We start from the raw sequence: 27,023 nt of genomic DNA, 5'->3' as shown, positions 1-27,023 counted from the left end.
CTGTTCTCCTAAATGTGTAACAAGGGACAGGATATTTCTTTGCTGCTGTTTGGCCCTTGCACAGTGTTTTTCATTCACAGTTAAAAGTTTGTTTTTCCCAACAAGGAAGCTCCTGTCAGATGCTGATGTGAGATGTTCCTTTAGAAAACTGAAATTATTAAGTAACAGCAACAGGTATTAATGAGTGTGCTTAGCTCATTCAGACAGCAGCCCTGTGTTTCAGGTGGCTTTGATTTACTGCAGGACACTTAAGGAGAGAGAAGGGATTTCAAAAAGTCCTGTACTAAATATCTGTGCACTTCTCTTATAACATGAGAAGATTGTCCCCCCCCTTTCTCAGAGACTCTGCTCTGTGTGCCTTCATGTTTTTGGTAATTGATACTTTCAGGAAAAATCATATTGAAAAATTCACCTTTTCCTGTCTCTGGTGTTGGGTGATAAGTATCTCATTGCTGGTTTACACTGAAACTGTTTCAGAAGACTGAAAGGAGCTCTCAGTGCTGCTGGTTGGGAAAGAATTTGACTTCAGTGACTGATATAATGCTGAATGGGAGCAGCATTGTGTGTCATGCTGTGAAATGTCTGATTTACTGTCAGCCCAGGCTTCCCAACCTGCCAGTGGCTTCTTGCTGAGTGTTACCTGAGGACAGGGCACTTGTGTTGTTAAAAAAGCTTTTCCCTCTAAATAAAGGGCTGCTGTGTTCCACTGCTGATTCCCAGCTTCTTCTGACACATTTTCAGATGAAATGATGTGGGGAGTTTTGAGGAGTCTTTTCACATCCCAAAACTCTCTGGGCTCAGAAGAAGGCTGAAGGCCTCCTCGTGCTGTGGCTTCTGACAGCCTGGCCTCAGCCCCTGGTGCAGCGTTGGTATTTGATGGTAAAGGACGTGGGATGGAACATAATCAGGGAATTTTGAGGAATGCTAAACAGCTTGTGGGTGCCTGACAGAGCAGCCCAACTGCTGGGCAGTGCAGCTCATTGATGACAGACAGCTCTTTCAGGCACTGCTGCTCCATCACTTGCTGTGTGTCACACACGTGTTGGTGTCTTTGAAGGCAGCTCATTATTCCACCCACTCCCAAGTGCATCTCCAGTTGCTATTGTTAATTCTGAGTGTGTGAATCACTGCAAAAGACAAAGTCGGAAGTAGAAACAATACACAAAGAGGGTTGGATGAGGACCTCACACCACTTGGTGAGAATCCAGTGTGGGGCTGGCCTGCAGGGCCCGTGGGTGCCCTGCCTTACCTGCTGTGTCACAGCACAGAGGGCCTGGGGCCTGGCACCCGAGCCAAGATGTGGGCAATGTTCTCCTGTGATTACTGCAGGAGCAGCTGAGGCTTTGCATTAGTGCTGCCTTTCATTAGCTTCTTGCTTTCTCCTGTATTAAATATTACTTAATTGACTGTGGCATAAGTGGGGATAATAGCTTTGTTCCCAGTCCTGAGCGTTTATAGCTGCCTCTGCTGAGGGTTTGAAATGCTCCAGACAGATCTGTGCTGGCACATGTGGAAATGAATATTGTGCCCAGGCAGGGCCAGGGGAGAGGAAGAACTGGTACCTAAGAAATGGAGTGACCATCCATTGTTCCTTTAGTGAGGCCAGGGAAAAACAGCCAGAGAAATCAAAGTCCAGTATGGATACAGATTACATTTCTGCACTGTGATCAGCTGCACAGAGTTGTTTATTTGGTGCTTTTTGTTGCAGATCTTTATCCTGCTGCTGAGTGCAGAAAATGGGTTTTTTTGTGGTTTCTCTCCATCAAGGTCCATGAAAGTGATTGAAAACCTCTTCCTCCACAGTGTGGGTTAGTGATGGCATTTGTGTACAGACAGCACCTTTAGGTTTTTCACTTGGAAGTGTTCTTGGGAGAACATCCTGTTCCTGTGCCCTGTGAAGGGCAGCGTTACATGGCAGCACCAGAAAGCAGCAAGTCATGGGACTGGTTACAAGGCAGCACTTGTGTTCATTGGGTTATTAAAAACTGCTGATCATTCACACAGAGAAATTGAAATGCTTCATTATCTGAGGGGGGGTCTGCTAAAATCCAGGTGTCAGGAAACATAAAAATATTTGAATAGAGTAAAAGCTGCAGAAAATAACATTGTTGGTGATAGCTCAGAAAGGTGATTGAGGTGGTTTATTTGTGGTTTTTTTTTTTAATAAGAAGCAAATGTTGAAAGTAACTGAAATAAGTGAGCCCTGTTGGATCCTGAGTGTAACTGGCTATTAGAAATGTTTGATTTCCCCCCTCAGTCACTGCCCAGCAGACTGAGCAGTTTATAAACCTCTTAGCTGAGTGCTGGGTTTTGTATTAGCTTTTTCTTTTTTTTGTTATTTCCATCATGACCTGGTGTTCAAACCTGACAACTTCTGCTGAGAAATCCCCGTGTTGGAAGGTGTATAAATGGAGGGAGATGTCAATGTGGGAATGTTGAAACTTTCATCTGGTTGGCTCAATCTATGGCAGAGCTGTATAAAATATATTGCCCCAAGTGTTAATCAGCTTCAGCCTTGAGTGGATGTTTGTTTAGTGTGAGTGGTGTGATTGTACAGCAGGGAGGAGGTGAACAAACTTACTTTAATTGCACAAATATTTGTGCTGAATTGAAGAAGTCAGGAATGGCCGTGAACCATCTCTTTCATTGTCCTCCTTACCTTTCCATAACTGCACAGTGCTCACAGCTGTGCATGAATCAGTGTTGGAGCTTTGTAGTACTTTGTGTTACATTTTTATTTGGTATTAATACGTCACTAAGCATCTTTTTTTGGTTTCTGTCTGAACTACTTCAGTCATCTGAGTCTCAGCAACAATAGCTACTTCAGTTTCCCAGGAGGAAGTGCCTGCTTCCTCTGCATCCAGCAAAGCACGTGCTTTGATGAAGCCTGCCTTTATCAGAGCCTGAAAGTGCACAGAGATGTCTGCAACAACTGTAAAACTGTAAAAACACTTGCATAGCTTTTTACTCAGTGATGTAAAAATAAAACTTTGGGTACATCTTGTATTTGCAAGGATGAACACTTTTATCTGACACATCTCTCCAGGCTTAGAAGTTGTCTGCTCGGATATGGCTTAGACAGCACAGACCCCTGAGGATTGTTTAATTGCTGTGCAATTAAATTAACAAATACTGTGATCAGACTGGAGATGTGCTTATATGAAGTGACTGATCAGCCTGGAGATAATTAAGGGACATCTCTAGACCCTTGCTGCTGCTGCCTGCTTGCTGATTTACTGGTGTTGGGGCTTGCTGATTGCCAAGGTGCCAGCAGTGATCTTGGCCTTGCCCACTGGGAGGGGGCCAGGATGGCTCCTGTATCAGTGCCCTTCTGTGGGCATTGCAGTGTCAAATCCTGCATTGTCTCTGGGTAAACCACCAAAGAGGAGCTGTCCATGGGAGCCTGCCAGAACACCCCAGTGCTTGGAGTCACTTTGGACAAGCAGTTGCAGCTCTACAGCTTTTTCTTTCCTGCAACCCAATCTTTGTGTTCCAGCCCTGCTCAGAAGATCCTGTGTTTTTCTGTGGTGCCTTAAGGGGCTCTAGTGGCTGGTCTGGGTTTGGATATCTGCCCTGAAATTGGTGCATAGATAGCATTTCTCTGATTTATTAGAATAAGGTTCCAAGGTTTTAACTGGCTTATGAGTCAGTGTAGGATGGATGTGTGCATGGATCATTCCAGCTCTCAGTTGGTGTGTGTAACTTCAGCAAACATTAACAAAAGGAAAAACTGTAAACCTACTTTTGCATTCCTTCCTCTGTGCTGTTTGGCCAAGGAGTCTTGTGACCTCCCTGTGCTTGTAGCAGACAAGGGGGCAGTGGGTAATGCATCGTGTTTCTAATAAATAATCCAGAAGTCTGCTGCAAATGAACCAGCAGAACCTCGTGCCTCTGGTGTTGTCACTCAGAACATTGGGCTGGGACCTTAAGCCTTCCTCAGGATGAGCCAGTAAATCCCTGGAAAGCTCCATGGACAAGACCAGGGCAGGTTAAAACATGTACAGCAACGTTTATCAGCAGCTGGGTGCAAGATAAGCTTGGCTTTCTGAAAATGCCTTTCGGGTTCCTGAGCCCTTTGTTACAGCTGAGAGCCCTCAGCCCTGCTGGACTGAGGCTGTGCAAACCCACCAGGATGAGCATTGTGCAGCTTCCCACTCACTGCTGGGCCTCTGCTCTGTTCTCAGCTGCTTGCCATGGCTTTGGTGAAGTTTCTTGTGAGGAGCATGTGTGGGAGCACATGCCTTGGAATTCTTTCTGTCCAGCCATGGAGTAGCCTAAACAAAAGACCCTGTTGTTTATCTCAAATAGCTTTTTCTACAGTAGCTAAATAATACAGTATTTTTATGGGCATTAATGTGTAATGTATTGATCTCTAATGCTGTGTCCAAGTCAGTAGAAAGCAGCACATTTTGCCCTTTAATGCCTTTGTTTGTTATTTCAGTTGATTCCTTCCATGCTGTGCAGGTCCTGCAAACACTGGAGGTGTTCTCTGACTGCTTCAGTGCTGTTTGACAGCCAGTGCTGCATTTGGGGGTTTGAGAAAAGCCTGGCAAGTGATAAATATTTCCTCCCAGCCTTCTTTCTGAGGCAGCTGATGTGTGCTGTGAATGGGCTCTGCTGCCTGGAGCAGGACCAGCTCTGAAAGTTCCTTCACCTCCTCAGGTGTTCTGGGGTGTGGGTGCCTTTGGTGCTGAGCGTGGTGGTTGTGTTGGGAAGTTGCAGCAGTGGGCACCTCCCTCTCATGTGACACCATCATGTGCTTGTGCTCAGTGTGATCTCATGGAGTTCATCTCCAAGTCCTACCAAAAATTGATAAATCCTGTGGTGCTTAAAACAGAAGAAATTTTACATTTTGTGCTTATTTATGTTCTAAGTATTCCAAACATTTCTGTTTTACATGGTGTGGTGTCAGACATATCAGAAAATATCTTGCTCCTTGGGGCATTCAGTGTTAATAATCTTTCTTTAAAACACTCTATTTAACCCTAGAAGTGCCAGAAGAATAACAACTAGTGTTCCCTGACATTTTATCTTTCATCTGGATGGAAGCACTTGGATGTTGCAGTGGCAATTGAATCTCAGATCAAGTGAATTTGGTTTGCTGGGCTGCAACCCAAAGTGGTATGAATGGGAGTTTGCCTCCTCTTGAGTCTAGAAAGTGGATTTATAGCTGAGATGAAAATACAGCTTCTTAAAGACTACTGGAAATGAGTAGTTTACATGATTAAATGTAATGTAAATGTTCTGCAGTGATCTCCATCCCAACCCTTGGTGTGTTCCTGTCAGGGATTGACAGCAAGTACAGCATGGAGAATCACATTTCCTAGGAATGTAATTGTTGTACAGATTAAGGACTTTTTTAACTTCATGTACTGATTGCTTGAGAAAGAGAAATCTTTTGTGAGCATCTCTGAAATCATCAGCAAACCCCAAGTTCTGTCTTGGCTTGGAATAAAGATTTAGTGTTTTTCAAAGTTAAGTCAAAAAACATGGCTGGGAAATGAAAAATCCTATAAAATGGCATTTTTGGCTTCTTACCATGACCCACTCTCCCCTGAAGGCCTCCTTCCATTTCAGAGAGACTGTGTATTTGATTCATGATGCCTTCTTTCTTATTTTAGCCACTCACATGCATTTAAATGCACATATTTTCTAGGTGAGATCTTGGAATTCTTGAGGAATTTGGGCTTGTTTTAAAAAACAGCTCGTGTATTTTGTTAATGGCTATAAAACACTCCAGCATCTCGCTGGTGACTGAGATCTGCAGCTGTGGCTGTGCTGTTCCCACAGCTCCCTGCTCACATCTGCAGGCTGCACTTGGGTTGTAGCTGGGCTGCTCCAGGCGTGTTCCTGTAATGCTCCTTGGCAGAGAGAACAATGACCAGAGTGGTTGCTATAGCATTTCATTAAGGAGCCTTTGCACCGAGCAGGGAAGGCTCCTTTCCCTCTTGGCAGCAATAAAAGAGCCTCAGCTCCTTGCCTGCTGCTCCCAGAGCCTTCAGCTGTGCCCCTGCTCCCACCCTTCCTCCTGAGAGGCTTCCTGAGCATTGCCTGGCACACTCAGGTCTGTGAGTGCTGGGGCTTAGAAATGCTCCTCAGTCCACTGGCCAGGATGTGTGAGCCATCAACACAAAACTGCAAATTGTACTGTCCTGTCCGATTTTCGGCTGTTTGGAGGGCCTGGAAAGGCCCGGGGTGGCCTTGGGGCAGCCGCGTATCAAAGGACGAGAAGAGGCTTCAGTTCTTTTCTCGGTCTCGGTGTTTATTAATTGTTTATCTAAAAGATTTTCTCTCGGCCCGACAGAGCTCTGCTCAGCAGCCAGCCATGAGCACACTCCCCTCCCTCCGGGCAGTCACCTATCTTTATACCCATTGTTACGTGTACAATATTTATCATTTTTCCCCAATACCTTTCACCCTTATTGACCAGTGCACTTTTAGTAATGACCAATCCCAAAGTGCCACCATCACCACAGAAGATGGAGGAGAAGAAGAAGAAGGACAGGACAGGCCCCAATTCCTCCATCTTACTTCTCTAAACCCCCCTGTACAGAAATCCTAAACCCTGTGTCTCACCCTCTAATTAACCAATCCCTTCACCATTCACCCCGGTGAAACCCTCCTGTCCTCATACAGGTGTCGTCTCCTGTGTAGGATCAAAGTCCAGCCACCAGACACTTCTGGAACATTCCAGGACTCCCGAGCCCCCCAAGGGTGCTCTCGGTGACACCTCAGTCCTGAGGTTCTGAGATCCCACCCTGTCCCAGGATTTATAAGGAATTAACAGCTAAGAAATAAATTGGTATTGTAACGAGTACTGGGAGCATAAATGAACTCTGGGCACTGCTTGAATCCTGGGGTCAGGGTTGGGCCCCTCATGATAGGAAATACATTGAAGGGCTGGAGCATGTCCAGAGCAGGGACTGGAGCACAAATGTGATGAGGAGGAGCTGGGGGGCTGAGCCTGAAGAAAAGGAGGCTCAGGGGGGACCTTGTGGCTCTGCACAGCTCCTGACAGGAGGGGACAACCAGGGAGATCAGGCTCTGCTCACAGGGGACAGGACAGGACAGGAGGAAACTGCTTCAAGCTGTACCAGGTGAGGTTTAGATTGGATATTAGGAGAAATTGCTTCATAGAAGGGATGGCCAAGCATTGGAAGGGGCTGCCCAGGGCAGTGGTGGAGTCACCATCCCTGGAAGTGTTCAAAAACCGGGTGGCTGTGGCATTTGGGGCATGTTTGAGTGATGAACATGGCAGTGCTGCACTAACAACTGCTGGACTTGTTGATCCTTCAGGGCTTTTCCAACCTCAGTGATTCTGTGATTCATGGGACCTCAAAAGCATTTAAGGAAAAACAGAGCTACTTATATCCTGGGAAAGATTTGGTTTTAATTACCACACTAGGAAATTCCTATATTAGAAGCATTTATGCAAAGACATAATCAGTGCTGGGCAGGATACCCAGATTTTTTTTGCTGTGTCAGTATGTAAATGTTAAAGGTTTTTTTTCTTCCAAGTATTTAGGCCTTGTTGAGTGACTAGAATTTTTTTCATTGCATCAAGGGGTTGTTCTGCTTTTTGCTGTGTGGTGTGACCCCACTGAGCAGCAGTGGGGGCTGTGGGTATGGGTCAGTGCCCAGCACTGTGCCCAGGTCAGGGCTCCACAGCCAGAGCCTCACTGAGGATCTGCTCCCACCTCCAGGTTCCTTCCCAGCTCTGTGGGTGTGAGATGTGGCAGCAGATCAGGCTGGGTGTGGTGCTTGCCTTTCAGATTTAGGATGGAGACTGCACAGATCAGATTTCCTCATATTGCTCATTCATGGCAGTGCCACTCCACAGGATTAACAAAAAGTTAATACCTGCTGATCCTGTAAAGCTTTCTATTTATAGTGCCTGTCATTCCTTGGAGTGTTTTGGGATTTGAAGTACAGCTGTTTCAGAAGGACTTCTTTCTGCTCTCTCTAATCCCCTTTTTCAGTTGCAGATCTGCTGCTGAGTTCTGTAATGTGCTTTTCCAGAAGCTGGACTCACTGGTGGGCAGGGATTCACCTGTGGAATGTTGGGGCTGACTCTGGAGCCTTGTTCAGCTGTGCCAGGCTGGGCACTACTGAACTTCTCTGTGCTCTGTTTTTTCCACCTCTCCTGCTCAACTCTGAAGATGCTGCCAGAAGATTAAACTCATGTTTGAATAGTGTGGGGAAAAATGCAGTGGGAAATAAGTGAGGCTTTTGGTTATGGAGGTAAAGACTGAGAACCTGTGTGTCAGTGTCCCTCTGCCTTGAGAGCCATCACTGGCAACAAGATACACACATGAAGGATTCTGTGACACTGTTCCAGTGTGCTCTTCTGGGAGCATAAAATATTCAAGGCCAAGTACAATATATTTGTGGATCAGTTGCATCTTGTGTAAGTCACTCTTGCAGCATTTTTAATGAAGTATTTATTTTCTACCCTCAGAAGGGTTTTTTTAGTTTATACTCAAGAGTTTAAACTTCCCATGTGAGTTGTCAGGACCTGGATCACTCTCAGGTGAAGGGTTTACAATCCCAAATCTGCTTCTGGGTAAAGTCACCTGGTCACTGTGTTGTTAAGTGTTTGGGGGTGATGCCATCTCCAGTTTTGGCAGATGAGATCCACTCACCTGTACCCAGGAGAACAGAAGGGATCTGTGTACAGGAAAGGGTTGTTTGGTGTTTCCAGTGCCCTCCCTTAACATGAGAATTCCCACTGTAAGGATGGTATTTCTATCCAAACACAGGCATTTAGGAACAGCTTAAATTCCCTTAAATTCATTCATCTGTGTGCTGAGCCCCCCCAGCTGTGCCAGGCTGGCTCAGAGCAGAGGGGCTCCAGCCCTGGCAGCATCTCCGTGGCTCCTCTGGCCTGGCTGCAGCAGCCCCACGTCCTCCTGCTGCTGCTGCCCAGGGCTGGGGCAGCTCTGCAGGTGGGTGTCCGGTTTTCGGCTGTTTGAAGGGCCTGGAAAGGCCCGGGGTGGCCTTGGGGCAGCCCGCGTATCAAAGGACGAGAAGAGGCTTCAGTTCTTCTTTCGGTTTTTATGTTTATTAATTGTTTATCTAAAAGATTCTTTCGGCCCGACAGAGCTCTGCTCAGCAGCCAGCCATGAGCACACTGTGCTGCCCTCCGGACAGTCACCTATCTTTATACCCAAAGTTACGTGTACAATATTTATCATTTTTCCCAATCCTTTTTATTCTTATTGTCCGGTGCACTTTCAGTAATGACCAATCCCAAAGTGCCACCATCACCATAGAAGATGGAGGAGAAAAGAAGAAGAAGGAGGACAGGGCACACCCCAATTCCTCCATCTTACTTCTCTAAACCCCCCTGTACAGAAATCCTAAACCCTGTGTTTCACTCTCTAATTAACTCATCCCTTCACCATTCACCCTGGTGAAACCCTCCTATCCTCATACAGGTGTCGTCTCCTGTGTAGGATCAAAGTCCAGCCACCAGACACTTCTGGAACATTCCAGGACTCCCGAGCCCCCCAAGGGTGCTCTCGGTGACACCTCAGTGCTGAGGTGCTGAGATCCCACAGGTGGGGTCTCACCTGAGCCCAGGGGCAGAATCCCCCCCTGCCCTGCTGCCCACGCTGGGGCTCAGCCCAGCACAGGGGGGGTTTCTGGGGCAGCCTGAGCCCCTCACCCACCAACAGCCCAAGTCCTTCCCCCAGGGCTGATTCCCATCCATAGCACCAAACCTTTGTGACTTGCATGGTGTCACTCCAGGACTGTGACCGTGTTCACAGGGGTCTTGTGTTGAGGGAAGAGATGAGGATCTGACTCCATGTTTCAGAAGGCTTGATTTATTATTTTATGATATATATTACATTAAAACTGTACTAAAATAATAGAAGAAAAAGTTTCATCAGAAGGCTGGCTAAGAATAGAATAAGAAAGGATGATAACAAAAGTTTGTGTCTTGACTCTGTCTGAACCAGCTGACTGTGATTGGCCATTAATTACAAACAACCATGTGAGACCAATCACAGATGCACCTGTTGCATTCCACAGCAGCAGATAATCAATGTTTACATTTTGTCCCTGAGGCCTCTCAGCTTCTCAGGAGGAAAAATCCTAAGGAAAGGATTTTTCATTAAAAGATGTCTGCAACACAGGACATTTATAAAATACTAAAAAATGGTTGTATTAATACACAAAAATTAGTGTAAAGGGGAAAAATACTGATTAAAGTCAGGCCACTAGACACTTCTATGCTGAAAATATCATTTTGGAGGAAGGTGGTGGTATTCAGGCAGGGATTGGGTAATCCGGTTCTGACCTGGTTCCTCTGGCAGCTAGGAATGTGAAATACCCTGGTGCATGCATGGCTTTGGAAAGAGAGATTATTTCTTTGCATTTAAATTTTCATTATTCCTGTAGCAGATGCTTTCAGTACTAAAATAATAATTAATTGTGAACTGGAAGAATCTTTGGCTGAGCAAATTCTGTGTATAAAGTAAAATCTGTACAGATAATTTTAAATCACATGTTTGCCACATCCTTCCCACAAGCACAGATGTGATTGCTTGGAAAGATGTGAAGCACCAATATTTAAATGTAAACATTGTGACATTTGGCTCTTTGAATTGCTGAGGGATTCATAGAAATAACTGTTATTTATCAAAATGTGTAAATGGCAAAAGGGCTCATGGAAGTTGGGAACCAGAGAGGGGTTCATGAGTTTCCATGGGGTTTTCCATGGCTGGGGGGATTCAGGAAGCACCAGTGTCCCTTCCAAGGCTTGTGATGTCCCTGTGTTGTGGGTGCATCATTGGCAGCAGGTCCAAAATTGGGGTGTTTTCCTCAGTCCCCTTTGGTCTGTGGGCTGTTGGCAGTGTGTGACAGTTTGTCCTTGTCACCAATGAGGGGGTGTTCTCTGACCCTCTGCAGGCAGTGATTTCTGGCAGTGGTCAGCTCTGGGTTTGTGCAGACCTCTGCCTACTCAGTCTCCATTTATTGGAATATGAATCCCAATATAACCAGTTAGATGGTGCCTGGGTCAGTGTGGTGCTCGCTGCTGGGCCAAAGGCAGCACTGTGGTGTTTTACCCCAGAGATACCTTGGCTGCCAGAGAGTGCAGCGGGGCAAGTCCAGGCTGTCAGGACTCCGTTTACCTCAGGAGAGAGAGCTTCTGGTGATGGTGAAGAGAAAGGGAGTGGATTCTGCTAGAAGGTTGCCAGATGTTTATTCTGTGGGTACAGAGATGTCTGCACTGGGCCACTGCTGCTAACAGAATAGAGGCCGCATGGTCTCATTAACATTTTAAGCTCAGGACAGGGGAAGGGGAGGGGACAGGTGAGCCACCAACCAGGTGAAAGGGGCAGGGTCTCAAGGGACTGGGGACACCTATCCAATGTCCCCCAGGCCTGGGGGAGCAATCACACGACGCCTTGCTGGTATGTTAGCCTGATTGACAGGGCACACTCAGCGAGGGGCGAGGGGGAAGGGAGAAGGTAAAACAGGATATTGCAACACACCACAACATTTGTCCTTGTCACCAATGAGGGGGTGTTCTCTGATGTCCCTCTGCAGGCAGTGATTTCTGGCAGTGGTCAACTCTGGGTTTGTGCAGACCTCTGCCTACTCAGTCTCCATTTATTGGAATATGAATCCCAATATAACCAGTTAGATGGTGCCTGGGTCAGTGTGGTGCTCGCTGCTGGGCCAAAGGCAGCACTGTGGTGCTTTACCCCAGAGATACCTTGGCTGCTGGAGAGTGCAGCAGGGCATTGAGCAAGTCCAGGCTGTCAGGACTCCGTTTACCTCAGGAGAGAGAGCTTCTGGCGATGGTGAAGAGAAAAGGAGAGGATTCTGCTAGAGGGTTATATCCAGATGTTTATTCCATGGTTACAGAGGTCTGCACTGGGACAATTCCTCCAACAGAATGAGGCCGCATGGTCTATTAACCTTTTAAGCTCCGGGACAGGGTAAGGGGAGGGGACAGGTGAGCCACCAACCAGGTGAAAGGGGCAGGGTCTCAAGGGACGAGGGACACCTATCCAATGTCCCCCAGGCCTGAGGGACCAATCACACGACACCTTGCTGGTATGTTAGCCTGATTGACAGGGCACACTCAGCAAGGGGCGAGGGGGAAGGGAGAAGGGATAGGCACACCTGGGAAGGGACCCGGAAGTTTAAAACAGGACATTGCAACACACTGCAACATCCATTGAACAACTTCATGATTGCAGATTTTTGAATCTGGAGCTTTGGAGTGAGTGGTGGAATTGTGAGGGAGAGGCAGAAGGGACAACCACCAAAGAGACATCTCGTACTTTTGGTTTTGTAACAGAATTGTGGTGGTTTTTTTAATGAGTAATTTTGTCAGAATTAAGTGCTTACTAAATTGTGTGTGTGTGAGATTGATGCTTGCAAATGGAGTTCTGCTGCTTCTCCCCACTAACATGCTGGAAACTTGAGAAACTGGTGGAGGAGCTCAAATTTTTGTTTGCTTTCCTCAGGCAAAATACATCTCTCAGTGCATCGACGAGATCAAGCAGGAGCTGAAGCAGGACAACATCGCAGTGAAGGCAAACGCAGTCTGCAAACTGACCTATGTGAGTGCCTGTGGGCTCCCCTGCAGCTGCTGCTGCATTTTGTTCTTTCCTGCTGGTTTGGAGGCAGCCCTGGCTCTGGGGGCCTGCTCTGCCTCCCCTGCTCTAAGTGCAGCCTGTGGGGATGTCACTGTCCCAGCTCTGATGTCAGAGGCTGCAGTTCCTGCTCTGTTTGCTACAACTGGATTTAATTGTCATGGGGCAGGAAATGAATCTCATTTAAAGCAAACAAGTTAAAAGAAATTGTTTTCAGCTGGATTGGTTCTTACGACATAGTGACATGAGCACTTGAAACTGGGTTTGTTTCTCTTTGCTCAGTCCTCTATTGACAAGGAGACAGAAATTTTGGTAAAGATTTTTTTGTGGTTCTGTTATGGTTTTTATTAAAAGAAAATCAGGAAGAAAACCCATCACACCAGTGCTTATATAACTGCAGATCATAGAATCACAGAATAATTTGGATTTGAGGAGACCTTAAAGCTCATCCTCCTGCCATGGCAGGGACACCTTCCACTGTCCCAGGCTGCTCCAACCCCATCCAGCTTCACCTTGGGCACTGCCAGGGATCCAGGGGCAGCCCCAGCTGCTCTGGGCAGCCTGGAACTGATGCAAACTGTTGGAAACTTGTGATGTCTTTCACTTTCTGTGGGTGGTGCATTGCTCATAAACCTGTGATGCCTGCAGTGTCATTTTCAGACTCCTGTTGCATGTTCAATTTTGGGACTTGTCTTGACCTATTTCCTTGAGTCTCTTTATTTCACAAGTTTATCTTGGCTTCTCTGCTCACAGTTACAGATGCTGGGCTATGACATCAGTTGGGCTGCTTTCAACATTATTGAAGTTATGAGTGCTTCCAAGTTTACATTCAAGGTGAGTTCTCTGTAAATGCAGCTGTCCTGGCCAAGCTGTCAGATACCCTTTGTGAAAAGCCAGGGTAATTTTATGTGAAAGCCACCTGAGATTCTTAGTACCAAGCATTTTTTGTTCTCTAATAGCTTTATAATTTTTCTTGAGAGATTTATTTTATGTTCAGTTGCAGACCTTTCTCACCAAACATGGTGGAATGTTGCTTCCTAAGAAATTATTCCCTAATGGGGCTTTATACCTGAAACTCAGGAGTCAACACAGACAAAATAATTGTGGTAGCCAATCCTACCTTATTTCTGCAGCTTTGTGGTCTGTGAACTGTGTTGTAATAAAATAGGGAAGGTGAAGGTGGTTTTATTATCCCTAAGACAGATAAATGATCAGTAGAAAATTACTTGTCTGAATTTTCTCTTTTTTGATGTAAACCCCCTTTTCTAGGGGGGGGTTTCATCACCTACTCATTCACCTTTTGAATATTGCTTATAAAACCACCAGTTGTTTTCCACCTAAACATTGTCTAAATTGACTTGAAAACCAAACCTTGTGTTCCTCCTTGCCTTTCCCAGCGCATTGGTTACCTGGCTGCCTCCCAGTGCTTTCATGAAGGGACTGATGTCATCATGCTGACAACTAATCAGATCAGAAAGGTAAATGTTCAGTTCTTCATTTCTTCTTGCACTCTCCCATCTGTACTGAGTATTTCTCCATGAGGAATACAGAGGTGTTGCAGTAGAATTCTTGATTTGCAGTCTCCTGTCATTCCACAAGCAGAGGGATTCATGAAACACTCAGGAGCTGTGCACATCCCTCCCTGTGCTGTCTCAAACCAGCTCAGTGTTTGTTCAGCACAGAGAATGGAGTCAGAAATAACTTTGCTGGTCTCTAGGCAGTGCTTGTAAGAGTGTAACAGGCAGGGAAAGTGTCCCCATTGCTGAAGTAACATGAGCAGTGGCTCCACAGCACTTCTACTTGTGAGGGATCTTTTTGTCTGTAATTCCACATCAGACTTTGACTTCTCTGGCAGAATTGGGTGTAAAAATGGTGAGGAAAGTATGGAAAGTTTTGTTGTGTATTTATGTACCCACGTATGTTTTCACTTTCATGGAGTTTGATCACTTGGAGTTACTGGTTTGCAGCATAGTTTTCCCATTCTTGAAGTTACAGATATTTTTTAAGCTCTTGACTTTCATTTTTTAAGTATCAGTGCTTTAAAACTTGACTGATCCAGTGCAAGATCTGCCTACATGTTTACCATCTGAGGAACCAAAATGTGTTTTCTTTGCTTAAAAAAGAGCAGTGGGATGTTAGCCAGTATCTTCCTAAAGAACTGGTGCTTTTCCCTTTATCTTTTGAACTATTCTGTGCTGAATGGGAATATCTATTGTCTTCATTATGGACTCTTTATTTTACTGAATTTCAGTCACTTACTGGCCACTTCCACTTTGTGCCAAGTTTTTACATAAAAGATAAAAATCTCTTCATGCCTTTTCATGTTTCATTGATCCAACAACTTGAGATTTGAAGGATTTATCAGTTCTAAAACTACACTAGAGCCAGGATGAATTGCAGTTTTTTGCTCCTTAAGAAATAGATTGCATTATTCTTAAAGTAGACTCTAATTTCCCACCACCTGCAGCAGGTTTTTAAATGAGATGTAAATGGCACAGAACCCCAAAGGCCTGACTATGTTTAGCTCTCCTGCAGCTTCAGTATCCATGTGAATCTGGGCTCTTAATTCAGCAGTCCATGTGGGAATGCTCTGTGCAGCTCCTTCATGTTTGTGTTTCCTGATGCACAATTTATTGTCTATACTTGATCTTACTCATAAATTAATTTTACTATGGGGGACTTAAGCTTAGGAAGACCTGAAAGATTATGGAGAGCTGGGTAGGATGACTACAAATAGATCCAAAGGAACCTGACCAATAAATGTGTTCCACACACATAACTCATGTCCTGTCTTTGTGGACTGGAAATTGTGGTGCTGCCAGCAGTTTGGGAGAAGAATAATCTCATTTCTCTGCTGGATTAAAGTGGAACTCCACTCACCAAGAGTGCTTGTTCCCAGTCAAGTTCACATTTGGAATTGGACTTAGCAGGGTTAGTGTTTAATACCAGTTTTTTAGCACTTCAAATACGTCTGTAATAAGTAATATAATATGTTTGTAATAAGTAATGAGTGTTTCAAAACTATTTCCATTCCCAAAACACCACCAAGGTATGATCTCTCTGATCACTTTTATGTTGCAGTCATCCATCTCTTGTTTAATTATGGTTCTTTGTGCCCATTATTAAACCCCAGGCTGGCTGTAGTTTAGCAGCTGTTAGCAGTTGATAGATAAATATTCCTGTCATGGTTTTGAGAGAGCCGAATCCTATTCAAAACTGACCACTCATTGGCCCCATCCACACAGCATCCCAGAAATCCTGTTTCCAGGTCAAACCATGACATTTCCCATGAAGAAGAAGTTCAGCTTCATTTATGTTGATTAAATAAAATTATTCTGAGGAAGTTGTTTCTTAACATTCTGTATGATCTTAAATTTTTGAGCGTGTTTCTCTTTTTTCAGGATCTGAGTAGCCCTAACCAGTATGATACTGGAGTTGCACTGACTGGCTTGTCCTGTTTTGTTACTCCAGATCTTGCCAGGGACTTGGCAAATGACATCATGACATTGGTGAGTTCATAAGGTTGAAATAACTTTACTTTAAAATTTTATCATGTTAAGTTATTCAAATCTGGTAAATATCTTAAATTTAGAACTGAACTGATAAATTTAGAACGTGAAAGCTGCTGCTTCATTCTTGTGGGGGTTCTGGGGAGCTTTTACAGACCTTAGTTAGATCTAGAGGATCACTTTGAAATACATTCATTAGTTTTGGTGATAAACAGCAATATTTTGCTCTTGCCTCAAAGCTGAGTTTTTCAAGAGCAGGAAGAGCTTGGTGAGAGCAGTGTGAGCCCAGGAGCTCCCAGATGTGCTCAGAGCCTGACTGCAGTTGTTTCCTTCCCAGATGTCTCACACAAAGCCTTACATCAGGAAGAAGGCAGTGTTAATCATGTACAAAGTTTTTTTGAAGTACCCTGAGTCCCTCCGTCCTGCATTTCCTCGCCTTAAAGAGAAACTTGAAGATCCAGATCCCGGTGAGTGGATTTTGGTGAATTCCTTCTGCTCTCACACGTGGACATCCATGTGCTTGTAGAGCTGGTGGAGAAAAGAGTGCATGAAAAATGCTGTAACCATCTTCTGGGCACTGACTGCCCTGGCTGAGGGTAGGTGAGCATAGGAGAGTTTTGATGGGTGTTGCCATATTAAAAATAAGTTCTTTAAAATGTCCATTTCTTCAAACCCACAGCTACTGAAAGTATATCAGTGGGTTAAACCTTAATGGACAAAGCAGCTTAAAGTTTCCTGATTTGTGCTTACTGAACTTGGCTATTGAAAATATTTCAGTTTATTTCGGGGTCTGGGATTCTGATTTTGTTACTACTTGTGCCTTTTTAGCAAGCTGCAACTGTTGACTTGCAGTGAACACCCTTAAAATTATTTAGCATTCCTAAGTGTATTTTTAATTATTTGGGTCCAGACTTCTCTTTGGGCCCCTCAGTACTGTTGTCAGTGCAGCACAGGAAGTCTGCAATTGCTCAGTATCATATTCACATTTTTGCTCAGTCTTTAGGAGGTGCTGGTGTTCCCTCACTGCACCAAACACTTGTTTTAGGAATTCTGTGTGTGGTGTGTATTTGATCTCCACTTGATTTGTATCTGCAATTACAGGGAGAAATTCAATTAATTGCATTTCCCAACTGTTTTATTGTGGGCATGGAATATTTATCTTCCAGGGACAATGTTATTAAAGAAAGCAAAATCCCTCACCTGCAGAGAGAGGAAGAAATTGCCTGTTAAACTTGGTGAAGGATTGCTCTGTGCTGGGACCCCCAGCCTGTCTAGACTAAAACATTCCAAACTGACAACATCCCCTGTCAGGGGCTGAGCAATGAGAGGGGAGTGATCATGTCCAGTCAGATTGCTTAAGGAATTATTTCTGTTTTGTATTGAAACATTTTTAAATAATACATATGTTATTGGGCTTGCAAGGGTCTTTCAGGGTGAGAGAGATAGACGAGAATCTTGACTCTATGATCAGAAAGCTGGATTTATTAATTTATGATATATGTTACATTATGACTATACTAAAAGGAATAGAGAGAGAAGTTCAGAAGCTGCTAAGCTAAGAATTGAATAGGAATCAATAAACAAGGGAGTTCTCTCTGATACTGTCTCAGAGAAAGCTTGTCTTTGATTGGTTCTTAATTGTGCACAAGCAACATGGACTAATCACAGGTGCACCTGTTACATTCCACAGCAGCAGACAGCTATTGTTTGCATTCTCTTTCTGGGGCCTCAGCTTCCCAGAAGAAGGAAAAATCCTAAAGGAAGGATTTCCCACAAAAGATGTCTGTGACATACATATCAGGGAAGTCAGGAGTGATTGGAAACTTTCTGGTGGCTGATTATTGATTGTGTCTGTGTCCCACAGCCCAGGGCAGGGATGTGGCAGGGTGCTGGTTTTCCTCATGCTGGACCAAAGCAGATACCTGGCTTGCTGCTCTATTAGAAAACAGCCAGAATTCAATAAAACCCTTTCTCAGTTTTTGCATCCCTGTATTTACTGCCTCAGGCTTGGGAATGAGGCCAAACCATTGCACACACAGGTCTGAAGCTTGAGCTGCTTTTGCTGTGGGAGTTGTGCACCAGAACCTTCAAGGCATTGATGAGATTTGTGCTTCTCCTCCTGTTTGCCCAGGTGTGCAGTCTGCTGCAGTCAATGTCATTTGTGAGCTGGCTCGACGCAATCCCAAAAATTACCTTTCCCTTGCTCCCCTCTTCTTCAAGCTGATGACGTCGTCAACCAATAATTGGGTTCTCATTAAAATTATAAAACTGGCAAGTATTCTGCTTCTTGTTTACAGGATTAGAGTTCTCATTAAATTACCTTGGGTGTGAAAATGGATTTCTTGCTGGGAGACATAGTTACCATTCAATCTGAATAAAAAGAAACCAGGAATATCTTCTAATGTTTGAATGTAACCAAAGAGAAAAATATGTTAATATAGCTTGGTTTAAATACAGTGAGCTGCAATTTACATAATGTTTTGAAGCTGTTGAAAAGCAGCTATTAACTGACTTTTCTTCTTATTGAATAGTTTGGTGCTCTTACTCCATTAGAACCAAGACTGGGAAAGAAACTGATTGAGCCCCTGACCAACCTCATCCACAGGTTTGTGTGACAGATCCTGCTGGGGGAGGCCTGGTGGGTGGGTCAGTAGCTGGGATGATAATACATTTTATCATTTTTTATTGACTTTTGGTATATTGGCTTCAAGTATCAAAAGATATTCTTAGGTAAGGGTTGTTTCTGGAAAACCTGAGTGGGGTAAAATACCTTAAAGGAAAATCTCTGGGTGTCTGCCTGTCAGCATGAATTCCTTCAATGGATGGATGAAAATTGGAGCAATTTGCTTTCCTTTCACTGCATTTCAAGCCAGAGCTGACTGTGAAGGATGTATAAAAAGGCTCAGCTGTGTATTTGCCTCTCCTATTTACCTCACACATTTGATTCCTGACTTTTGGGAGTGCCTTACCCACCAAAGCAGCATGACAAGGAATATATTAAAGCCCTTTCTCATGCATTTGGCAGCTCAGATGGGTTTTGAAAGAGGCTCTTACAATTTATATATTCTAAATGTAGATTAAATAAAGTTGAAGTTATTTCCTTGTCCCTTGTCTGTTGCTGGTTTGTGGTGGTGTAGTGGTTCTAATTCTGAACTGAAATCAGGAAATAGATGCCTTGGGGGGAACACATGGATTCTCCTTGTTATGAAGAGGAAGTGTGATCTTATGCAGGAGTTGTTGAGTGACAGAGCAAGGTTTTAAGCAGCAATCTGTGTGGCATTGAGAGGAGCTCTAGCCAGAGGATTTCTGTCCATCCTCATGTTCCTTTAAGGCAGGCTCAGAACAGACCAGCATCCAGGTACCTCCAGGGACTTGTCAGCAGTAACAAATAGCTGCAACCCATCAGAAAAAGCAGGAAGATGGACAATCCCAGCTCCCACATCAGTAATTCTGAGTTGTGGGGACTGAATCCTCTTTGGCTTGGTCTCCATTTGTCGGGTTTTCGGCTGTTTGAAGGGCCTGGAAAGGCCCGGGGTGGCCTTGGGGCAGCCCGCGTATCAAAGGACGAGAAGAGGCTTCAGTTCTTCTTTCGGTTTTTATGTTTATTAATTGTTTATCTAAAAGATTTTCTTTCAGCCCGACAGAGCTCTGCTCAGCAGTCAGCCATGAGCATACTTTGCTATCTTTATACCTAAGCCACCTATCTTTATACCCATTGTTACGTGTACAATATTTATCATTTTTCCCCAATACCATTTATTCTTATTACCTGGTGCACTTTCAGTAATGACCAATCCCAAAGTGCCACCATCACCACAGAAGATGGAGGAGAAGAAGAAGAAGGACAGGACAGGCCCCAATTCCTCCATCTTACTTCTCTAAACCCCCCTGTACAGAAATCCTAAACCCTGTGTTTCACCCTCTAATTAACCAATCCCTTCACCATTCACCCCGGTGAAATCCTCCTGTCCTCATACAGGTGTCGTCTCCTGTGTAGGATCAAAGTCCAGCCACCAGACACTTCTGGAACATCCCAGGACTCCCGAGCCCCCCAAGGGTGCTCTCGGTGACTCGGCACCTCAGGACTCAGATCCTGAGATCCCACATCCATTCAGTCATTTTGTGTCTCATTATGAGTCCCAGCACCCTGAGCTGTCCCACCAAGTGCCCAGGGAGCAGAAGTGTTGGTTTTGGTTCTCAGCATCCCAAGCTGACCCTCAGGGCATCGCTGTGCCACTGGAGCTCTGCTCCTTCCCTGTGCCCTGTGCTTGGAGCCGGCTCCCTTGGGGCTTGGCAGGTTCCTCTTGTACAGATCAGGCTTTGTAGGGACTCTGCAATCTCAGAACTGCTCTGTCTGTGTTCAGCTGGCACAGGCAGCCTTGGATTGGAGTTTGGGGGAAATCAGGCCCTGGGAATGGCTTGATGGTTTCCAGGGATGGGAAGTGTGTTCCTGCATCCCAGTCCTCTGCTGCTGGGGTGTGACTCACTCGCTTGGAGAGAGACTTGAGCTTCTCCATCTGCCTTGTCATGAGTTTTTGACCTTGGGCAGAGGATTTAATTTGATTCTTGGACAAGATTGCTTCAGTATTGTGTGACTGGTGCTGGAGTTTGAGTAACCACTTCCTTCCTTATTCCTTGTGTCACAGTGCTCTTACTTGCTGCTTTTCCAGGAAGATTTTTGAGCTTTTGAACATTTGTTTAAAAATTCCTCCCCCCAACAGTTTTTAAGTGAGAATCATTTCATCTGTTTGAAGGGATATGGAGCAGAATATTGACAATGTCTTGTGAAGTTCAGGGTGCTAACTAGCTCCAAGATAGTGCTGACAACTCTTCAAAATGTGCTGGTTTATTCCTTATTTAATATACCTGATTTCTGTTTCAGCACCTCAGCCATGTCTCTCCTATATGAATGTGTGAACACAGTAATAGCAGGTGAGAACTGAAACTTGGAACCTAGAAAAAAAAACGTGATGAACTTTGTTATCAACTGACACCATCTGTAAAGCTTTATTCTTTAACTTAATGTATTCTAAAATGCAATAAGTCCTGGCAAATTTTGTGTTAGTGTGGGGCTGAAATCCTTTGTTGTCAGTGGGTGAGGCACAGCCACTACAGCTGTGTTGTGTTTGCTGAAGGCAGGTACAGACAATGAGATTATTTATATGCCAGATCCTAAATGTTGCTACAACTACAAAATGTACCAGCAGCAGAATGAAAACAAGTGATGTCTCCTTGCCAAGTTCTCTGATGTGATGATGGATCAGATTTTTTTTTTTTAATTTTGCAACTTTGCAGTTTAAAAATGGGGCGTAATTCCTTAGAGGAGGCAGTTGGAATTACTGATTGGCAGTTTCAGTTTCTGGGGAAGGGATGTGAACTCCATAGCTGGGAGGGTGAGAGAAAACAAAGACAAAAAGGGATAACACAGTATTGCAGCTCAGGCTTGGCTGCAGTGTCAGAGTGTGGAGCACAGGGTTATTGACATTCACAGTCCGTCTGTCTGTCTCCTGTGGCTTCCTTGGATAATGGTGCAGAACTTGCTGTGCTGGGTCAGTTCAGAGAGGGAAGAGAGATCTGTCACTCACTGTTATTCCTTCAGGGAATGATGGGAGGGAGAATAACCCAGAGGGGAGTTCCATTGTGGGTGAGAGTGCCTTTCACTGAGATCCAGTGGGGTCATCCTGTGGGTAAGGGGGAATTCACCCACCCAGCCCCCCTCAGGGATGGTGATGTCAAACTCAGAGCCACCAAATGAGCCCTGAAATGCCAGAGGAGCACCTGGCACCTGCCAGCTCTGGAGGTGGCAGTGCCCACAGGCACAGCTGTGCCAGCAGCAGTTACCAGGGTGAGCCCACTTTGCTGCACTGGGGCTGTGTGCTGCCAGAGCTTTCAGGTGTCCCAAATAATCGACAATGGCTGGCTTGATTAAAGCTCCAATCTAATCACATTAAACTCTAGGATCCATTGCTGCATCCCATTGCATTAGGAAAGTGCACAATTAAAAATTCAGCTGTACAGTAGCTGCTGATATATGAATAGCCTTGACTGCTATGTGATGTCAGTGAAATAAACCCTAGTGAGAGCAAAAAGGAGCAGCTTTGACCTGGCTGTTGCAGCTTTTTTCTACCTTTACACTTTTTTTCCTGCCCTCTTATTATTACTGTTATGGTATATGACATTACAAGTTTGTCACAACCTTCTCTCCTTCCCCTAGACCCCCAAAAGTCCAGGCAAACAGACAAACAATAATTCAGCAATAAACAGACAAGCAATAATCTTTCCCTGAGCTGGGTGTGGGCTGTTGGGTGGTGTTGCTGCAGTCACTCCAGCACAGAAATTCTGACTGGAATTTGTGCTTCTGTTTCAGTTCTGATCTCTCTGTCCTCGGGGATGCCCAACCACAGCGCCAGCATCCAGGTGGGACCCTGGGTTTGGGGCTTGTTCTGCTCTGCTGGGGGGTCCCAAGGGCCAGGGAAAATGGGATTGTGTTCCTCTGCCAGCAGTTACAGCAGCAGCTCCCTGAAGTGCTCTCACTGTGCAATCCTGCAGATTGAAGCATTCCCTATATAAATTTTCCTACTTAATTCACTCTAAAATGCAGAGTTTGAGAGTTTTCTCAGCTCTTTATTTTTTTCCTGCTATCAATACAGTCATACAGAGGTTCCTTGTGTTTGGAAGTCTGTTAATGCAACAAAACCCTCTCACCTGGAGACCTCAGGTCTTGGTCAGATACTTCCTTGTGTACTGAGTAAACTTCACAAAGACTTATTTTAATTAAGAGCTGTAATAAACACAGTGTGGTTTTTTTTTTCCAGCTTTGTGTGCAGAAGTTGAGGATATTGATAGAAGATTCTGACCAGAACTGTAAGTATGGTGCTTTCTTCATGGAGCTGTTGGCCCCCAAGCCCTGGGGAGATGCTGCAGCAGCCTCAGAGGGGTTGCAGTGCCTGCTGTGCTGTAAACAGTTGCTGGGGGGTTTAATATGGAAATAATTTTTGATGGTGAGCACTTCTTTATAATAATATTTTTAAAAACAAATGACAGCAATTATTACTGCTGTTTGTGGTCTTGTAAATCTAAACCAGTTCTTTCCATGCTCTGGGATTTCTGGTTTTTATGGACTGGCTGATTGGAAAGCAGTGCCAGCTATTTGCAGCAGAGTGAGCATAACAGTAAAATGCAAGAGTGTTGACTTACTTTAGTGACTGCAAAGAATACTGGGAAATTTTTAACTTTAAGATTTCATGCTCAGCCCAAAAGAGTATTTCTATATTTGGAAAGAAGTTTTATTTTGTCTTTCACAGTGAAGTACCTGGGCCTGTTAGCTATGTCCAAAATCCTGAAAACGCACCCCAAGTCAGTCCAGTCTCACAAGGATCTCATTCTCCAGTGTTTGGATGACAAAGATGAGTCCATCCGACTCAGAGCTTTAGATCTCCTCTATGGCATGGTATGTTCCTGCATTTATTTCCTCAGCAGCCCCACTGACCCTGTAGGAAGGTGATGTTTAAGGAAAACATGCAACTTTCTCTGCCCACTCCACAGCAGGACTTTTAATAACAACTTCTATATCTTTTCTGGCACTTAGGACAAGTAAAATATCTGGCTCAGCATGAGGACTTTAAAAATTCTGATTCAGACTGGATGGAGTTTCTCAGTTCAGGCCCTGTTGGAAATCACCCATTTTGAAATCAATTCCATTGGATGTTACTGACTCCTAAATTTGTTTCCTTTATAAGCAAAAATGTTTTAAACTCTTAAACTTTCTAATCTGGCAGTAGAAGAGTCACTTTCTCTTGGATTTCTGTGTTGCTGATAGAAATTCTGATCCTCAGTTCTCCCACGGGAAGGTCATCACAGAATCAGCTTGGTTGGAAAAAGCCTTGGAGATCATAAAATCCAACTTATGACCGTTTGTCAGCCAGGCCTGGCACTAAGGGCCACATGCAGTCTTTTCTGAAACACCTCATAACTTGAACTGACTCTTCTTTAACAAAAACACTGAACAGTATTCAACAGGTTCATTTTTGGATTGGGGCTCACAGAGTTGGTTCTGGTTTCTTGTGAACATTATATGGGTCCAGCAAAGAGCCAGCAGCTGTTTAACTGGAAGGACTTGGCTGTGTAGGAAAGTGGTTGAACCCTCAAAACCTCTTTAACAGGTCTCCAAGAAGAACTTGATGGAGATTGTGAAGAAGCTGATGATTCACGTGGATAAAGCGGAAGGGACGACGTACCGCGATGAGCTGCTGACCAAAATCATTGACATCTGCAGCCAGTCCAACTACCAGTACATCACCAACTTTGAATGGTCAGTGCTGCCAGCTTTGCCATCACAAAGGCAGTGCAGGGTTGTGTTGGGAAGGATGAAAGTTTGACAAGGAAGTCTCACAGATATGTGTGTTTAGCAGAAAGATTTTGAATGTGGAGTCTGATGAAGGAATAGAGTTGGAAGCAAGTTTTGATATAGAAGAAAAGAATTGCAGAGCCAGTCTTACTGGATAAGGAGGCAAAGGGTGTGTTAGTTAGAAGGGGTTTTTCTGACTTCCAGCAAAGGATAAACCTACTTTAAGAAGATGTTTTTACTAAGCAGAAAGATAGCACAGGCAAACAAGTCAGCAAAGTTCCAAGTAGAAAAAAGGTCTCAGAATTTTCTACTGCAAGAAAACTGAGAAACAACTTCTAGCTTAAACTGTAATGTACTAACTTTTAGTGATTGAAGAATAGTAAAATGAATATGATAATTAGATATAAAGTTCAAATTTCCATGAAGAAACTATAATAACTAACTCAGTAAAGTAATGTACTACTAGTGATGAGAATGTAAAATGAATAGATAAGTAATGCAGTAGTAATGCAAGCTAAAAATAGATAAGTATATAATGCACAAACCATAAGCAGAACAAGAAGTATATAATGCAACATACCAAAGAAAAGTATATAATGCAACATAACCAAAGAAAAGTATATAATGCAATGTAACCAAAGGCACAGGCTCTGTTGTCCAACCACTCTGGCCTGCTGGAACCTCTTGGATGCAATAAACTGCATTTTGAAGAGCCCCTGGAGTCCCACATCCCTCATTTAGGCTCTGAAGTGGTGCCCAATGTGGGGCACCATTAGTAAGAGCCTGAATGAGGGATGCAGGACTCCAGGCCTGGCTGCAGCTGGAGCTGACAGCTGTGGGCACAGGCTCTGTCACCCATGACCCTGGACTGCTCTCACATCTTAGATACAATAAACTGCATTTTGAAGAGCCCCTGGAGTCCCACATCCCTCATTTAGGCTGCTACAGTGGCACCCAACGTGGGGCACCATTAGTAAGAGGGATTAGGAAGGGCCTGAATGAGGAAGGGATGCAGGTCTTCGGGCCTGCCTGCAGCTGGAGCTGACAGGTGTAGGCACAGGCTCTGTCACCCACCCACCACTGGCCTGCTGGAACATCTTGGATACAATAAACTGCATTTTGGAGAGCTGCCTGGACTCCCACATCCCTCATTTGGGCTCTGAAGTGGCGCCCAGTGTGGGGCACCATTAGTAAGAGCCTGAATGAGGGATGTGGGTCTCCAGGCCTGCCTGGAGCTGGAGCTCACAGCTGTAGGCACAGGCTCTGTCCCCCACCCACCACTGGCCTGCTGGAACATCTTGGATACAATAAACTGCATTTTGAAGAGCCCCTGGAGTCCCACATCCCCCATTTAGGGTCTTGCAGGGTTGTGCTCTGATGCCCACCCATCCCATCCCTTTCCCACAGGTACATAAGCATCCTGGTGGAGCTGACCCGGCTGGAGGGCACGAGGCACGGGCACCTGATCGCGGCGCAGATGCTGGACGTGGCCATCAGGGTGAAGGCCATCCGCAGGTTCGCGGTGTCGCAGATGGCCATGCTGCTGGACAACGCACACCTGATCGCCAGCAACACCCAGAGGAACGGCATCTGCGAGGTGCTCTATGCTGCTGCCTGGATCTGTGGGGAGTTCTCTGAGTAAGTGCAGGCCTGGTGTGCTCTGAGGGGCAGCTGCTGGGCAAAGCTTTTGCTCACTGAAAGTTGGTTTTGAGAGAGGGTTCAGAGTATGTGCCTTAATGCTACCAAAATCATTGTTTTTCTCTTGTTCCCTCACACTATTGACTCCTCAGCTCTTTCTAGCCACGACATTTTTAACTAGCTGATCATTTTTCCTGTCTCTCCAGCCTTGCCCACTCATGCAGGAAGCCATAGTAGTGAATCATAGAATCCCAGAATATCCTGAGTCAGAAGGGACCCACAGGGATCATTGAGTTTAACCCCTGTCCCTGCCCAGCCACCCCAAACCCCACCCTGAGCACCCTGGGAGTGCTGGTCTGGGTTGGGAGAGACCTTAGGGACCATCTTGTTCCACCTTGCACCAGCCCAGGCTGCTCAGAGCCCTGTCCAGCTCTGGCACCCTGGGCAGCAGCAGCCACTGAGAGTTCAGGTGACACCAGGGGTGACAGACACGACCCCACTGCCTGCACTGCCAGCACAGCCAGCTCCACACAGGCTCAGAGACCGGACAGCCCATGGAACCTGGAATGTCCTCAGTGGGAAGGGACCCTCAGGGATCATTGATCCAGCCCTGTCCCTGCCCAGCCACCCCAACACCCCCACCCTGGGCACCCCTGGGAGCTCCTGCAGCTCTGGCAGCCTTGGCACCATTCCCTGGGCAGCCTGGGCAGTGCCCAGCAGCCTCGGGGGGCAGAACCTTGCCCTGAGCTCCATGCCAAGGCCTGGCACAGCTGCAGCCCTTGCTGGGCTCCTGTCCCTGTGCCAGAGCAGAGCTCAGCCCCTGCCCCTGTGCCTGCCCTGGGGAGGAGCTGCAGCCCCCGAGGAGCCTCCCCTCAGTCTCCTGGGCTGCAGCTGAACCAGCCAAGTGCCCTCAGC

General features: G+C 45.3%; 1 protein-coding gene across 2 annotated transcripts in view; it reads left to right on the top strand.

Annotated features, from left to right (window-relative positions):
* Positions 1 to 27,023, top strand: part of AP3D1 (adaptor related protein complex 3 subunit delta 1) — a 48,680-nt gene that overhangs the window by 3,721 nt on the left and 17,936 nt on the right. For both annotated transcript variants that reach the window (XM_064734588.1, XM_064734589.1), the window contains exons 2-14: positions 12,486 to 12,581; positions 13,368 to 13,448; positions 14,012 to 14,092; positions 16,016 to 16,123; positions 16,461 to 16,590; positions 18,255 to 18,394; positions 18,655 to 18,728; positions 21,006 to 21,055; positions 22,491 to 22,540; positions 22,939 to 22,987; positions 23,428 to 23,573; positions 24,286 to 24,434; positions 25,878 to 26,108. In XM_064734588.1, coding sequence (XP_064590658.1) covers positions 12,486 to 12,581; positions 13,368 to 13,448; positions 14,012 to 14,092; positions 16,016 to 16,123; positions 16,461 to 16,590; positions 18,255 to 18,394; positions 18,655 to 18,728; positions 21,006 to 21,055; positions 22,491 to 22,540; positions 22,939 to 22,987; positions 23,428 to 23,573; positions 24,286 to 24,434; positions 25,878 to 26,108 — 1,385 coding nt within the window. The remainder of the gene's footprint in view (positions 1 to 12,485; positions 12,582 to 13,367; positions 13,449 to 14,011; positions 14,093 to 16,015; positions 16,124 to 16,460; positions 16,591 to 18,254; positions 18,395 to 18,654; positions 18,729 to 21,005; positions 21,056 to 22,490; positions 22,541 to 22,938; positions 22,988 to 23,427; positions 23,574 to 24,285; positions 24,435 to 25,877; positions 26,109 to 27,023) is intronic.

This window comes from Zonotrichia leucophrys, chromosome 28, assembly GCF_028769735.1.
Source record: "Zonotrichia leucophrys gambelii isolate GWCS_2022_RI chromosome 28, RI_Zleu_2.0, whole genome shotgun sequence".
In the NCBI taxonomy this organism is placed as follows: domain Eukaryota; kingdom Metazoa; phylum Chordata; class Aves; order Passeriformes; family Passerellidae; genus Zonotrichia; species Zonotrichia leucophrys.
The sequence above is the reverse complement of the archived record's forward strand: the minus strand, read 5'-3'. Positions and strand labels throughout refer to the sequence as shown.